General features: G+C 37.2%; 1 protein-coding gene across 1 annotated transcript in view; it reads left to right on the top strand.

Moving 5' to 3' along the window:
• Positions 1 to 530: 530 nt before the first annotated feature.
• The window catches only part of ANGPT1 (angiopoietin 1), a 155,088-nt gene continuing 138,757 nt past the window's right edge, over positions 531 to 16,861 (top strand). The window contains exon 1 of the mRNA XM_050305783.1: positions 531 to 1,093. Coding sequence (XP_050161740.1) covers positions 797 to 1,093 — 297 coding nt within the window. The 5' untranslated portion in view covers positions 531 to 796. The remainder of the gene's footprint in view (positions 1,094 to 16,861) is intronic.

Below are 16,861 nucleotides of genomic sequence, written 5' to 3' on the forward strand. Positions count from 1 at the left end.
AGCTAAAGCATGTGAGAGTTAAATTTAACTTTATTTTCCCCCATAAGTGTCATTTGCCTGATTTAGAATTCTTTAACAGATACAGAGCAGAGCAGAACTGAAAGTATTTTTAATTTCAGTGCTTTGTATATTTACAGAGGGATTACAACAAACTTCTACACTTTATCTACATTTTAATAGGTCAGTGTGAACATATGAAGAGTATTAAGGTGGACTGCCTTACTTATTAAACTTACGTGAATTCGTCAAAAGCCCTCAGCAGTTGTATGCAGTAGGGGCTGCAAAGACATGCATGATTGAGGTCATGCATCCAGCCAGTTTGTAAGATGATCCCTCTGTACTGAGCCATCAGCCATCCTTAGCATAGGGGCGCACTCATACACACATTCCTGTCAAGTCATCTTGTGAAAGGCTGCTTGCTTCCAGCTTGGCTTGAAAGTGCAACCTTAATAAAACTCACTGAAGCCTGAGAGAAAATAGCAGTTCTGCAGCAGATAGTGTAGGGGAAACAGACTGGGATATGCATATGCAGCTGCCTAAAGCAGGCTACATGCTGGACTGTAACAGAGAGGAAACAATAAATCTTAACTACTATGCAATAAATATTCCCAATTTTAACTAAGGAAGCTATCCTCACAGTGAAATTAAAAAAAAAACTAACAGTTTATCCAAGCCTGATTTTTAAAGTGCGTTGCTCCAGTCCTTTTTCCAAAGACTTTAAGGGAAATTAAGAACGAATTTAAAGAAAGAGGAAGAAAAAGTTTTTCTGAAAGCAGGAAAAGAAAGTAATAATAACATGTCAGTTTTCCTTTCCTTTGCTTTCCTGGCAGCGATTCTTGCTCATATAGGCTGTAATAACCAGCGTCGGGGTCCAGAAGCCAGTGGGAGAAGATTTAACCGGATTCAGCATGGGCAGTGCACCTATACTTTCATCCTGCCAGAACAGGACGGGAACTGTCGTGAAAGCACGACAGACCAGTACAACACAAATGCTCTTCAGAGAGATGCTCCTCACGTGGAACAGGATTTCTCTTCCCAGAAACTGCAACATCTGGAACATGTGATGGAAAATTACACTCAGTGGCTGCAAAAAGTAAGTGTTTCTTTTTTTCATTTCTCACTAAATGATTTTTGTGGGGGATGTTTATGCTGTTAAAAGCTTTCATTAGTTTCTATGAAAACAGAGGTAGTAAGGACTGTGTAGGAGAGAAATGTTCCAGATAGAGTGCACCCCTCTTAGTGACATAGCTCTTGGGAGCAGAATTTTCTTCACTTTACTGAAAGATACAACTTCTTAAAACTTTTTCTCAAGACATTATGGATGCATGTGAGCCAAAGAACATAAAAATCCTCCAGAGACTCTACTGACAGAATTTACTAAGTATTCTTACAAGCTCTTCTTCTAGTTCACAGATTCAGATCAGATGTCATGCAGGATAACTGCTACTCTGACAGCAAAAGGGAACATTTTTTAAAAATCAGCATCTAAGGGCACTGGATTAAGAATATAATTGCTCCTTCATAAATAGTTCCTATAATACTATTCTATCCAGCTAATTGCTGGAAAGAAAGAAGAAAGTATATAGCCATTCTCACTTCAAAACATCACAGTAAACCTTTTGAACCATGTAGATTACAGTGGTCTTGAAATAGCCTGTTCAATTTGTGTAAGTATATGTGCATTATTTCCTAAAAGGGGGAAAATGGGTTACAAGGTGTTGCAGTACCTTAGTAGAAGTAATTATTTTTAAGAACTTGTGCAATAGCTCTAAACCTCTAATGAACTTTTCAGTGTTTTATGTATGTAGTGGAGTTTGAGTCTGAAAAGACTTAAATATGTGAATAATTTCACTCATATGAACACCCCATTCACCTTAACAGGATTACTCACTTGTGTAAGACTACATACATACCTTGCAGGATCTTTTCCATGCCTTGGTAATGAAAATGCTTTGGGGTAGCTGACCAGCAAAAATAAATAAACAAACAGTCCATGTGTAATTATCTGTGATATTTCCATTCATATGCTACCATTTTGACCCAGCAAAACTTAGAAAATTGCACAATTGAGTGATGCAACTAGAAGTGTAGTATGGCATAAGAAAATTGCTGTATTTGAGAGACACATGATTTAACTCCAAAACAAGTTCATATTAAGAAGGAATATCTCTGATGAAGACTCTACTAGGTGGGTTGAAACTTCATATTAGTACAGTTACTGTTATGTATCTAATTTTCAAGTTTTGTTTCATCCAGACAGTGTACAGGACAAAAGTATGTTAAAAAGCACATATAGCCACCCCAGTCCCCCTAACTCTACTAGAATCTTTTAAAAGGATTTCTTGATTACTTGGTAAATTAATTGTGCTCTTGAATATCTGGCTTTAGCAAGAGAGAGAAGATTCTATGCAGTAAGCATGTGACTATAAAAAAAATATAACCAAGCATTTAATTTTTAGACTACTTCCCTCATTTTTTAATATCTTGGTGTGCTTTGGGGAGTATAAGGCTGGAAATGAGGGGTTGTCTTTTGCAGAGGAAAACATTTCTTAGGAAATTATTTTACTGTGCTTTGGGAGACTGAGACAAGCACTAAAGAGAGGAAAGATGTTTTCTGTGTTTATGCACACATGATTTTACTTGAGCAAATTGCCTGCTGAATCATACTTCTAAGACTTTACTTATTCTGTGTTTGTCCACTAGAGACTGAACTAAGATCACTGTTTCACTGTGAGCTGAACTTGAGGAAATATGAGTCTCTGGAGTGTGAATGTCTGAGGGTTAGTCCTTTCACACTTTGGAGGGAAGTGATTAAACAGGTAGGAAGCCCAGTGAAAGGAGTTTATGTTTGAGGACTCTTTTCTCCTGCAATGACTGTAAAACTGGCTACAGGAAGAACTATCCTGCTCCTTCTTTCCTTCCCAGCCCCCAACCCTCTGCTCCCAGGGGTTTGCATAAAACTGGGATTGTGCACGTATCCCCATGTGTCAGTTTTCCTTGGAATGAAAGGACCTGTTTCTCTGTGTGATGGAGTATGGCTCACTCTGAACAAATGAGGCTGATGCAGCTCCTTTATAGCATCTCTGAATACTGAATTTGCTTTGTTGCTGTTGCCATTACAAAGCATCTCAGCCATAACTCATTTCCTTTCAAAACATGCATAATGCCTAAGTGTAATGAATATATTACATAGATATCTCACATCTCATTTTCATACTCTGCATTTATTTTCCCCCTAAATTAGCTACACTAAACAGCATTTTACAGTGCACCTGCTGTGAATGAAGTAAAGAATATGTAATAGTTATAGGTCTAGGACTGGAAGAGAATAGCTATAATCAGAAAAAAAAAGTTTAAGAATTTGAGATATAGTCCTGACTTACACAAACAAAATATATTTATTACTTCAGGTAGTAAATGTCAATAAAATTTCAATAACTTTCAGTAAAATTGTATATAGACAATATTTGGCAAAGTGAATGATTTTCTCAGCACAGATATTATCCTGTGACATTAGAAAAATATTTATTAAGAGAGTTTGTAAGAATCATGGTTTGCTTAACTCTCTAATATTTTAATATAATTTTTTTTTCTTCAATATCTAAACTCTCAGATTTCTAGAAGGAAACTAAATATTTTTTTGTAAAACAGGCAATGGATTTTTTATGCTTAAAACCAAATTGCTTCTTTGATGACCTACAAGCTTGACTGTGGATAAAAACGCCCTTACTTGGGAAGCCAATTACAGGCAATTAAGGCCCAGCCTTGTGCATTAGTATTTGCATATCTATAGTCAGTGTAACTGGGGTTGGTTGAGAAACCAGGGACATGGCAAAACGCTCTGTGCAGAAACTACGCGGAAGAAGATGACTTGGTAAACATTTTTAGAGATTTTCCTAGAACTGTTTATTTTAATACCGGATAACTTTCCCCATTGTTTAAGCTTGGGTTTCATTTCTGCAATGTGTTTATACTGATAGTTCAAAACAAACAGTTCATCACGTATTCTTTCTTGCAATAACTGACTGGCACACGTGACACTGTTTGGTATTCAGTTGCAGTGTCTAAGTATTGCCAAAGAGGAGTTACATGAAATGTAATCATCATGTCTTGCTTAGGAGCTTGCTGTTGCCTTGCTGAACTTACAGTATCGATGGGACACAGGGTACATTCCAGATAGCTGTATAGATGAGTGTTTCATATACTTATCCTGCAGTCCAAATGGTATTAATAATTGTTATTACTGTAATAAGTGAGTTTTACATGATCCAATCTTTCTTGTTTTTCCTGACAGTTACCTAAGCAAAACACATAAAAATTTAAAATTAATACCTAATGATAGTATAGTATAAAAAGCTAACACAGTCATACAAGTTTGAGTTGAAAGTGAACCACAATAATTCTGGTCAGTCAGAATCTAAACTTAGATTTATTTTTTTACTTTGCAAATATTAATGGCACCACTACACCTAAACCAAAAATAAAAGAAGCTTCCTTTCCCTTTAAAGTGCCTGTGCTGCCACCAGCTACAACAGATCAAGCATAAAGTTATGATCTGGATTCCGTCATTAAAGAAAGAAATTATGAACATTTTTTCTGGGATATCTATAACCATTTGATAGTCTACTTTAAAGTTTATTCTTATGATGGTTTTGATAAATTAATTGTCTATGCCATTCTCTGTGATCTTTGTTGAATTCCTTATTTTGCAGCAGTAACAACGCAAGTGCTCACTTACTTTTAAACAAGTAAGGAATCTAGGTTTTGAGGGGGCCAGTCATTTTATAGAACAACGTGGCTTTTGGAAAGACTGGTGTCTGTCACTGAGTGCTGTGTGGCTACACTGAAAGTCTTCCTGCTGTCTTTACCAGCAGGACTTATGCCCTGTTTTCTGCAATGAAATCTGCTTATGTGTGTGGAGCGGCTGGATTTTGACTTGGATTTTATATGGTTTGCTGAAGACGGAAGAATTCCTTACACACTACTCTTGCTGTGAAGCTGAGTAAAACTGTGACAGAGCCTGCCCCGAAGAGGACAGATCCAAAGAGCTGTCATAATGTCCTATCAAGAAAATTTATATTAATATAAAGATGGAGGTGGCCAGAGTGTGTGAAAATTTTGTCACATTAAGAAACCTATTTACCTTAGTTGAACTATTACAAGAAATAGTAGAAGTTCCACTTTATTTATGATTATGTTTCACTGGGCATTTTGCAATGTAACATGTGACCTTAAAGTCCACATAATATTCAGATGTTACTTGTAACTGGAAGATGCATGATGAACTTTGGTTAATTCTTATAATTAAAAGCAGGTCATCAGATTTGGAACCTACTATTCTACTTCTATGAGCATTACTAACATGGCTGTGTAAAGAATGGCTTTCCAGTAAATCTTTCCTCTTTCAAGGTAAACTAGAGCTAAAAGGAAACAGTGAGGAAATTTCATCCAAAACTGGGCACTAACCCTCTATTTGGCATCCAGCTTGAACCTGTATTCACTTTCTAGACATAGAGGTTGTTTACTACTCTATCTGCTTCTTTTTCTTTTGGAGTTAATGAATTCTCATATCCAAAATAGAGTCTCACCCTAGGGACATTTGAAGTGCAGTTCCCTCAAACAGGTTGCATAACAAAGGGTGAAATTGAAATTAGTGGGATTTCTTATATAATGTGTTCTACTCAAGGGGCAAGAATGCAAAATTTAAGGAGCAAATATAGCTTCATGGAAACAAACTGATTAAAAGAAAATTCATGTTTGTAAATTCATGAGTATAAAAACAAAATTTCTTATTTGCTCCCAAAAATCTCTTGGCCAATAATATGCCTGCATATCAAAACTTCATTAATCAAATTGCTGAAGTCCTTGGAATATATTGATATACCCATAAGAAAGAAGCAAGACTTCAAATGTGGAAATAGCTGAAAGCTTTATATTATTGGGGGATAATCTATTTGGCAATTTATGTTTTATTTTATGAAGCAGAAGATTCAGAGAAGTAGACTGAAGGATAGTTTCACATGTTGCCACATTTGGTAGCAAATTACTTAAAAAAAATATTTCCCATGCTTGGACAGAAGACTTTATCATAAAGGTCCTGAATGTGTTTATTTTCAGTGATGACAGCCATAATTAGGAACTTTCTGGTAACAATAAAATATTGCATTTATTAGTCATCAGAACTGTCCAACCAACATGCCCAGTGGGAGATCTCACTTGGAACACTGAGAGCTTTTCTAAATGAAACTGATATACAGTTAAATGGCATGTCATTTTGAGGGTGCTGAGAACTCATCACTCCCATTCCCTTCTGTGGTTTGGAAGCAAGCTACAGTGCAGTGTGCCCTGGAACAAAAAAAAAAAAAAAGACAGCCAATGTGGGAAAAGAAAAAGCGTTGGATATGTTAGGCCTGCATTATCCCACTCAAACTGGTAATTATAAGATCATTAACGTTAGAAAAGACCTCTAAGATTATAGAGTTCCAACTTTTGACCAAGCATCACTTTGTCAACTAAATCATACCATTAAATGCTTCATCCAGTTGTTTCTTCAACACCTCCACAGATGGTGAATCCACTGAATCCCTGGGCATACTGTTCCAGTGCTTAACCACCCTTTCAGTGAAGAAATTTTTCCTGATGTCCAACCTGAACCTCCCATAGCACAGCTTGAGGCCATTTCCTCTTGTCGTTTCCCTAGTTCCTTCAGAGAAGAGACCAACCCACTCTTGCTACAACCTCCTTTCAGGTAGTTGTAGAGAGTGACAAGGTCCCTCCTCAGCCTCCTTTTCTCCAGACTAAACATCCCCAGCTCCTTCAGCAGCTCCTCATACAACTTACACTTTAAACCTTTCACCAGCTCCATTGCTCTTTGGACCTGCTCCAGCACCTCAATGTCTTTCTTATAGTGAAGGACCCGAAACTAAACACAGGATTCAGGGTGTGTACAGTACAGAGGGACAATCACTTCCTGATTCTGCTGGACACATCCTGTTTCTAATACAGGCCAGGATGCCATTGGCCAGGGCACACTGCTGGCTCACGTTCAGCTGGCCATTGACCAGCACCCACAGGGCCTTTTTCACTGGGCCACTTTCCAGACACTCTTCCCCAAGCCTGTAGCACTGCATGGGATTGTTGTCCTGTGTCCATGTCCCAAATGCAGGAGCCAGCACTAGGCCTTGTTGAACCTCATACTGTTCGCCTCGGACCATCGATCCAGCCTGTCAAAATCCCTCTGCAGAGCCTTCCTTCTCTCCAGCAGATCAACAGTCCTGCCCAACTTTGTGCTGTCTGTGAACTTACTGAGGGTGCACTTGTTCCCCTTATCCAGATCATTGGTAAAGATATTAAACACGACTGGCTCCAGTACTGAGCCTTGGGGAAGCTCTCTAGTTAACTAGATGCCAATTGGATGCAGCACGATTCACCACCACTCTCTGGGCCCAGCTATCCAGCCAGTTTTTACTCAGCAAAGAGTGCACCCATTCCAGCCATGAGCTGCCAGCCTCTTCAGGAGAATGCTGTCGCCAAAACCCGGTGTTACACAAGACAGATTTTTTTCCAAATGGGAAATCGCTTAATGCTGCGCCATGAGAGAGTAGAAAGCCCAGAGGAAGAGTGAGCCACCTGAACTGCCCTGTAGAAGTCCCTACTTCTCTTCATTGACCCCAGGGATATCCCGAGCAGCTCACTTTCTGATTTAAATGCTTTAGTTAAGTAGGATGGATTTAAGCTTTACTTCTGTCCATGTCTGTAGCACAGACTTCACTTGTGACTGCAAGGTAATTGTAAAGTATTCCTTTTTCCCTTTCCTAACACAGATATAGCACTACCACTCAATTTCACAAGGCTGTTGGGAGGCTTAATACATTATTTTTTGTGTTGCTTTTAAAGTTTTTCTGGTGGAAGGTTCTTGAAAGTTTATGTATTATAATAATGTTTTCAATATGTACAGAAAACAATGGAGATTAAAAAATCTTTTGGAAGGAAATTGTTTTTAATATATAACTAAAGCACTTCATATAAAATAAGCAGATAAATATGATGAATATGAATCTATAATGCTAAGAATATCTTGCAGGTTGCACTCAGATAAATGGACTGTATGTGTCCTGCTTACATTAAGAATGGTCCTCATACTTGCAGTGTTCTTAAAACCCATCCAGGAGCTGCTGCTTCAGCCTGTATTCATCTAAAATGGGAAGGACTGTGTCTTAGTCTTGTATGGATTCTCATGAAGATCAGTGAGGTATATCTAGTTTTTCAGAGCTGTTATTACCAACATTTTGAATAAACCTTTTGTTATCAGAACTGGGCTCATTTGTGTGACCTATTGCAAGCACAACCTGAAAGGTGAAGATAGTTAACAGTTTGCTTGTATGCATCTCAATTTACAGTTCAGCTTAGTTCAGTCCTCTACTCTGTGTTTGCAATAAGTTGCAAACAAGGAAGAGGTAGTAAATGAGGACCTTCTAGAACCAATATCATGGTTTAACTATGCTGCAAACTCATCTTTGACACCAGCAGCTCAAGTGTCTTGAATAAACAGCTCTGGTGTAAAAGTCTTCCCAGTAGCATAAGAATTTACTCTCTTGTTAAGAGGTTGAAGTTTGATTAGAAAAGGAAATTGAAATAGTTTCATATTTCATAGGAAGAGTTCTTTTTCTTATGAAACAAGCTGTACTTTAACACAAGGTTATTCTTGTGTAACCACATGTGCATATTTTAGGCAGTGTTATGAAACACCACAGTGGTGAATATTCAGTTGGAAGGGTAACTTAAAAATGCCATAAATTGTTGCATATTTGCACTACATTCTCATTAACGTTTCCGCACAAAGATCAAGATTCACTTTTCATTGCCTCAGTTAGGAACCAGGTCAATCTGAACCAGCATAAATCACTCCTCAGCTAGAATAAGAATTCTAACCAGTTTAATTACCCATGTTTAAAACTGATGTGAATCAACCTAGTGCACTAAACAAGACCTAACAGTGGGGCTACAGTTGACATTGAACAAGCATTATGGTACAGATGATCAAAGCAAGACAGGTACAGGGTCATCTGGAAAGATGCTCAAGATGTATTATTAAAAAAGTTTGCTTTTAGACTTAAAACAAACCAACTAACCAAAAAAATGGTTTAAGATAATGTTATAATCCCTCAGAGGAAGTCATATGGAAAATCAGTATTCTAGGCTTGGCCCCGGCAGATGAACCTTAGGATTAAAGGGTGGGCTCAGTTCCGCGCACACTGTGTCTCACCTAAAAAAATCCAATGCGCAGGCTGGAAGGTGTAAAGACCTTCCCCGGATCTTCACTCGTGAAGACTGGTCATTATTATTATTATTTATTATTCTAGGCCATGGAGCTACATGATTGAAAGAAATTTCTTATACTTCCTTGACTAACTTCTAGGAGTAGAAATTAAAAAAAAAATCAACTTGTAATAAAAGGGTAATAGTAAGAGAACTATGCTAATTTCATGGTATAATAGTTTGTCTTTAGCAAAGGTACTTTAAAGGTCTGTTATATGGTAGTACATGGTCAGTGACATGATCTGTGTTACTATTCCTTTCTGAAAGAAAAGTAGGCTCAAAATCCATGTAAAATCTTGAAGATGGAAAATCTATGTAGAAAGTCCATGACTAAAAAGTGGCTGATGAAAAATTCTCTAAAAGTTTGTATTCCTCTCACTTTGACTCCTCACTCTGGTGCAGGTGCATGCACACATATATGCATGCACATACATGGATTTCAATCTTTGGAGTTTTGTCCATGGAAATGTGTTTCTAGGTGTTGTGTCTTAAATCCATTCTCATGTTTTATAGCAACGTACCAGCTGCCAATCTGTACTCTCCTCAAATTGACCTGTTAGCTCAAAAAAACCTGGAAAAGTTGGCAGCAAGATGAAACCTGGTGTATTGTACATGCATTAATTCTCTGTAAACAGTTCCCCATACTGCGTTGCTGATAAATTACAAGTGCACATTTGCTTTTGTACTTTCCAGAATGTATATGAAGCAAGTATTTTCATATAATCTGGAAAAAATTATCAGAGTTTTGTACTCCCCATCCCATATTTCTGTCCTTACATGTGCATATGTGGCAAGACAAACCTGATTGTACTTTGTGCATGCATGACATCTGCTTCTTTAATAGGACTTTGCATAACTATATAGTTATATATTATATATATTTTATATATAATATATATAACTATATATTATATATAACTATATATTATAGGTTTTCATCGTTTCTTCTGGGAATTTTTATTTGTTGGAGTAAATTCTTGCCATTTTCATGTTTTCTCTAGTTGTCTTGTTGCAAACAAGGTACAAGGCATTCCTTCTGCAATAGGAACGTATGGAAGCAACCAAAATCTACTTGTTCCAGTTATGAGAATTCCCTTCTGATTCTACTCTGCCTGAGAATTTGTGTCCTGGTATTCTTTCTCCTCCCTTTGTATCAAGCAGGCAAAAAGCTTGAGAGATTCACTTAGAGATAGAATAAGCTCTGAGCATCCCTGCCAGGAGGAAATAAAGGCAAGACTAGAGAACTGTGGGAGAAAATTGGGAGTATGACCTTAGAAGGTAATTTGTCTCTTTTTAACGGCATGGCTTCTTTCACAGTAGAACAGAGATTATCAGATTGGTGCTAATCAATTTTGAATCTAAAACCTGCTTCTGCTGCAGTTCGAGATATCATTTATAGACTGTCTTCTTTCATATCTATACTTCCTTTAAAAGCTCTCTGTATGCAAGAGGGTTTTCTTGAAAGATGCTATTTAAGTTACAAAACTCTAGTGTTAGCTATAACATTGTTTAGCAGATCAGACTTTTAGTTTCCTCATCTGTGGTCCACACCATCCTAGAACTGCAAAGAGAACTTGTAAGTTTTCAAAGAAAAAAACACTGGTGGCATTTGAGTGCTTCTGCCCACTGTTCTAAATATTACAGCAAACATTCAGTCATTATCAAAGGCTCTTCATGATTCAAACTGGGGGTTTACATCCTGATTGTAGGTTAAAAACATCTGATTCTCAATGTGTAAATTTACTATTTTGACATCTATTTTGATATTTCAAATTTAATATACTCCAAATCCACAGAACAATTTTGAAATACCCACAAAAATCAAAGGAGCAGTTCTAGTACAATCTCTAGAGATGCATTTACAATTTCTCTTCAGGATTGCGGTGGACTTGCCTGCACTTTGGATCATATTATTTATTAGTGTTTTAAAATTTTCAACCTATGTTTATAAAAATGTATTTTTCTTTCTGAATCTCTTGCTTGCAAATATGGTCTTGCACAGTGAAGATTTTTAAAAAAATAATATGGTTGTTATATGATAATTTGGAGTTTGTTTTGTTTGGTTGGTTGTGGTTTTTTTTTTTGGTTTTTTGTTTGGTCTTTTAGTTGGATTTTTTGAGTTTTGGTTGATTGGTTGGGGTTTTTTTGGGGGATTTTTTTGGGGTTTTTATCTAGGTGATGTATTGAATGAAGTTTTGAATTTGAATTAAACCACCTATGATTCTATTTAAATGTGCACATTTTTCATTTTCATATGTTCAGCTTCAAAAAGCTTTACCGATAATTATCTCCTGAGAGTTTTAGTTCTCATGCAGAAATCTTATGCAGAAAAGAGAATTGTATTAGATAAATCTTTTTATTAAAACTCTCCCATCAGCTCAGGGTGTGCATAACAATAAGGGCCATTTACATGCCTTTCTATTCTCACTTCTGAGCCATCCATTTGTGTCTTAAAAAGACAAGGATCTTCAGAGAATTATCTCACTATCACTATCAGAGCACTAGTTCTCCTAAAACTCTGTTTTTTTCATTGAGAAACCTGTGTGGAAACTACATGATATATCTGAAATCTCAGAGAAACACTTCATATACAACCTATTTCTCTGAGGTCTCCTCCAATGTCAAAGAACTCAAGGAATACTGTTACAGCATTTGAAAGCTGGGCATTCATATGCAGATAAAAGCATCTGAATTGAGGATTTAGGATCACTGCCTTTATATTTAAGTATATTTATTTGTGTCATAGTTAAATATTTACCCTCCACAGTCTTAATTCATCAGGAAATTCCTGTGGCCTTCTAGGCCACATCAGCAAATCAACACAGTAATGGGAAGTCCCAAAACCATGATGGCCTTGGTGCTGTGCCTGGAATTTTGAGGATTTGCTTAGAGGGAAATTGCTCAAAGAGATGACCTAATCTCTTCCTGGATGAACTATTCCCCTTGTTCCTTGGCTAAAACTTCATACTTCACTCTGTGTGACTTACCATAGTAGAGATAAATGGTCAAGGGCTACCTATCTTTCCTGCGTCACTTCTATCCTGTTAATGGGAAAGGCCATCAATGCCCTACTAGAAAGTTTTCAGTGTTACTATTTTTGTGTGGAGGAGATATGGACTGCAAAATTCTTTATCACTTTAGCCTGTTAACTACAGAGGTGATGATTAAGGTTGTTTCTCTTCACATTTTTCTTTAATGATCCAGTTTGATCTCTTGGCTTTTCCAAGAATTCTGGCTGATGCAATAAATATCCTTTTGTATATTCCTCTGGCAATGTTGACATCCATGACATCGCACAGCTCAACCATTAGGGCCTCTGCCTTCATGTCAGTGAGGAACTATTTGTACCTATTACAGTCCCAAACTTTTATGTAGGGAAGCATTAGCAAGACAACCGTATTTGCAGAGGAAGAGTTTACCAAGAGCCACAGAGTTATCATTAAAGGTCATCATTAAAGGATGATTACAGCAGAATGAATTAAATAATCATTGGTAAAAAAAAAATTTATGGCTTGATGTGCTTGATGACCTATTTTCAGTCACTGTAGAAAGATATAATATGTGGCTCTGCAGCTGAGAAGCATCGTGTTGAATGCATGATTTCAAATACTTGTTAGATGAGTCTTGCTGAGAAAGCTGGCTTTATTTCATACTTCCTGACATACTGACTTCCCTGAAACCAGAGTGTTAGTTGAGTTTCTTCATCTCCCATCACTGGCAAAATGCTTGCACCTCATTACATTCTTATGAACACTGGTTTAGAGACACAATGTAATGCTTGGGGAAATTATGTGAAATATCTGTGATGAGTCTGTAGGTTGGGTGTACTGTAAGTCCAATAAGAATACATGTAACTTTTTCCAGCATTTTTTTATGATTTTGGACTCTGTTATAATTATGGGACAGGTGACTCCCAAGGACATTGAAGATGGGTCTGTAACTGCAGACTATTGCCTGTTGGAAAGGATTAGCTCAGAGAAAGTGTAAGGGACCTGGAGAAAGCCTGGAAAGGCTAATTGAAAGGTGGGAGGTGGGAGTGGTTCTTCAGAGCAAGAGGTCCTTCCCTTTGATTAGCTTTAAACTGACAAGAAGGGTAAAGGTTGATGTAACCCATAAATTTGAAACTACCCAAGGTACCAACATGTCATTAAAACATACACAATAAGATACCTTGTTCTCAGGTGACAGAGAAGTCTGCAAAATTACTCTGGAGTACAGTACTGTTCAGTAACATGCCCTGAAACAATTTAGCTGTAAACTGTTTACTGGTGTATGGCCATACAAAGATCATAATAGTGCGTATTTCAGTAGTATTACAGTTTGATAAGAAAAAACTCATCATAGGGGAGGAAGATTTTATTTAAAATAACACTTTTCTTTTAAAGAACAGAAAATTTATTTTTCTAAATTTAAGACAGTGTGGAGTGAATCAAAGGTGCTCAGCAGCATGTTTTAATGAGGAAATCAGGAATTCTCTAAATTCTCCTGTTTATCAAAGGAGCTGAAATGCAGATGACCCCTAGCTGAAACGCTGAGTGGAACCAGAATACCATGTAGAACATTGCAGGTGGTAAACAATGTGTCACTCCCTCACCAGGAACGTGCTTGCAGCTCTCAACGATGACCTCAAAAGCAGTGTTTATGTTTGCTGCTTATGACCACTAAGTCAAGAAAAATTTACTAGCAACAAACAAACAAGCACTGTGGGAAGTCTGTGATGAGCTAGAGGTCAGGAATACTACAACAGCATTTGCCCAAACTTGCCAACTTTAAATTTTCAAGATCTGAGAACCTGACCCCAAGTGTGCCAGGTGTGCTGTTTTGAGTTGATGGCATTCTGAATTTTCCAGGAAGCAAGCTTTAAAATAAATTGTTTTTATTTCACCATTGGAGTGTTAGCACAAGGACATAGCTACTTTTCAGTAGACTTCAACAGGAGAAATGAGTTGGAATTCCTCTGTTACTCTAAACAAACATATATATATTTTATTCTTTTGGAGAAATGGATGAGAATAAGAAGTCCTGAGACCTCCTATAGAGAACGTCACAAAAAATTCAAAGCATCAAAAAAAAAAACACCCCACAAAAAAACCCCAAAAAAACACCCCAAACCCACAAGAAACCCCAAACAAAAAATGAAACAAAACAAAACAAAACAAAAAGGTGAATTCCTTGCATTATGGCACGTGCTTGTACTACCAGCTATCCAGTAACGGAATAAGTTCTGTATTTAATTGTTTATTCAAGGTATTTGTATATTGGCTTTCAAAGTGAAATAGATATATCAACATTCAAAATATTATAAAATTAAACACAGACTGAAATAAAAGAATTTGTCTGGAAGTCAGGTTCTTAAAGCTAGGTTTATTGATTGTATATCTTTAATGCTGAACCAGTAATTCAAAAAAACTAGCACTTGTTATCTCCTATGTTAATACCTCCCACAGAAAACCTGAATTATAAACCCTAAAAATGAAAAAAAAAAAAAAAAAAGGGAAAAAATTTCCTTGACCCAAGGTTTAGCACTCCTACACATCTTGGAAACATCCAGTAATTTGACCACTGACCCCCTGGGGTATTTCCTAGAAGCAGAATTGAGCAAGACTGAAAACGTTTTTGTTGAACTGTTATGGGCAAGAAGATAAGACATTAATTCTTGATCCATAAAATATGTACCAAGTGTGACATCCTTTTTCATATGCATTTTTAAAGACTACTTCATCATTTTTATTAATTATTTTGCAACCAAAATTGTGCAGAGCTCCTGAACAAATTTCATGCAGAGCTCACAACCAAAATTCTAGTCCTTGGTCACTAGAAATAGTCCTACTTTCTTTGTTTGTTTTTTTCTCGGGGCTATCTCTTCATGTTGGAAAACTGAAAATGTGTTTTAAGGTAAATTTCCCATTTTTGTTATGCTTAAGTTTTCAAGATGACACCTCAGTGTTAGTTATATAAGCGTGGTTTTGAATGCTGTCACGTTTTCACTTCCATGGTAAAATCCTTCAGAAAGGCCATTAGCAAGCTGCAGCAAGATTATTTAGCAAGATTATTTATAAAATAGTGAAATACAAGCTTTATATTGTGAGACAGCTTCACATCCTAAGTCAGAGTTGCTCCTTGTTTTTTCCATCAGAGTGGATATTGTTTTGGGGGTTGCTCCTCTTAGGCTCAGCCTGGTATTGCTATTACGATTTCCAGGTGTTGCTATCATGAGCCCTTACCAAAAAGTACAACTAGAAACACCAGTAATTTCCTATGGGAACATGAACCCAAAGGAGCTTTTCAACACATTCCACAAACTCAAACCATTATCATTAAATAGTCTCAAGAGGATTAGAAACTAAAAAAAAAAAGTCTCTTGACTCTCACCCAGAGTGTGATGTTAATGAATTTTTGTGGAGTTTGGCCCAATGCTGCTCACAGTGAATCAGCAGGAAGAAACTCAGTTTCTCTTCAGGAAAGAGCATTTCCCAGCCTCAGGCCCAGCCAGCTGAAGCTGATCTCTTCTTCCCTCCTTCCGCTGTCACTTTCTGAAGTGGCAGAAATTCCAGGTCTACCTTTTGATACCGGCTCTCTGGGTTCCCCTGAATTAATATGTTTCTGCCCCAACATGAAGGGATTTCTTAACAGTAAGAGACAGACAGACCTCAACTCTGTCCAGGCAAACTTATTTGGCGGAACAGGAAATTCCCAGATGGTCAGGAGGAATTTTAAAGGGCTGGAGTGTTTTGTTGCAAAACGCTAGCCTGGCACTCGTGGAGACTGAAATCTGTTATTTATTGCAAAGCAGAGGCAGAAAACAGATGGTGTGCTTCCTCACAATGTGCTCTACAATTGCCGCGTTGTGTCAGCATGAATTTGTGGGGTACCACATCAAGAACTGAAATGATAGTACGGTCTTACGCCCAGCTAGTTCTTTCCTCCACATGCCTAGAAAGATACCAACTAAAACTATGTGCAGAGGTGGTTTTAAAATAAAAAAAGAAAAAAAAGAAAAAAACTCCCCTCAAAACCCAAAAAACCCCAACCATTTTTAGAAAGCCCTGGAACAACAGTCAGAAATCATGTCACTGGCGTCTGTGGAACAATGCCAATGTCAATCTGCTGCAACTTGAAGAAGACTCAAACCCAGCCCGTAAGAAGAAGAGACAAACTCAGATTTTTTTGTTCATTAGCAGATAGAATTCTCTGTACAGTTTTTATTCTGCACAGTCCCCTGGCCTGAAAGGGGAACATACATCTCAGGAGAACAATTTTATAGAGACATTTTCAGTAATTCCATTTTTTTTGTGTGTCAAAAAGAACATAATTTTAACATTGCCTATTGTTTTTTTCACTATTCCTCTTTTCAGTCCCTTAAAACACTGAAGAAGAACTGAGATACTTGTTAAAACAGAAGCACTCAAACTAATCAGACAGATTATGCTAATTTAAAAATAGTCTTGGATTCTATCTGGCATCTATTTTTCACTGAACATTTGAGTTGATTTTGTCTTTCTTTTGCTGAAGCCAGTCAGGAAATATTTTTTGGAATTTTCTC

This window comes from Myiozetetes cayanensis, unplaced genomic scaffold, assembly GCF_022539395.1.
Source record: "Myiozetetes cayanensis isolate MyiCay16 unplaced genomic scaffold, myiCay2020 scf1, whole genome shotgun sequence".
NCBI lineage: Eukaryota > Metazoa > Chordata > Aves > Passeriformes > Tyrannidae > Myiozetetes > Myiozetetes cayanensis.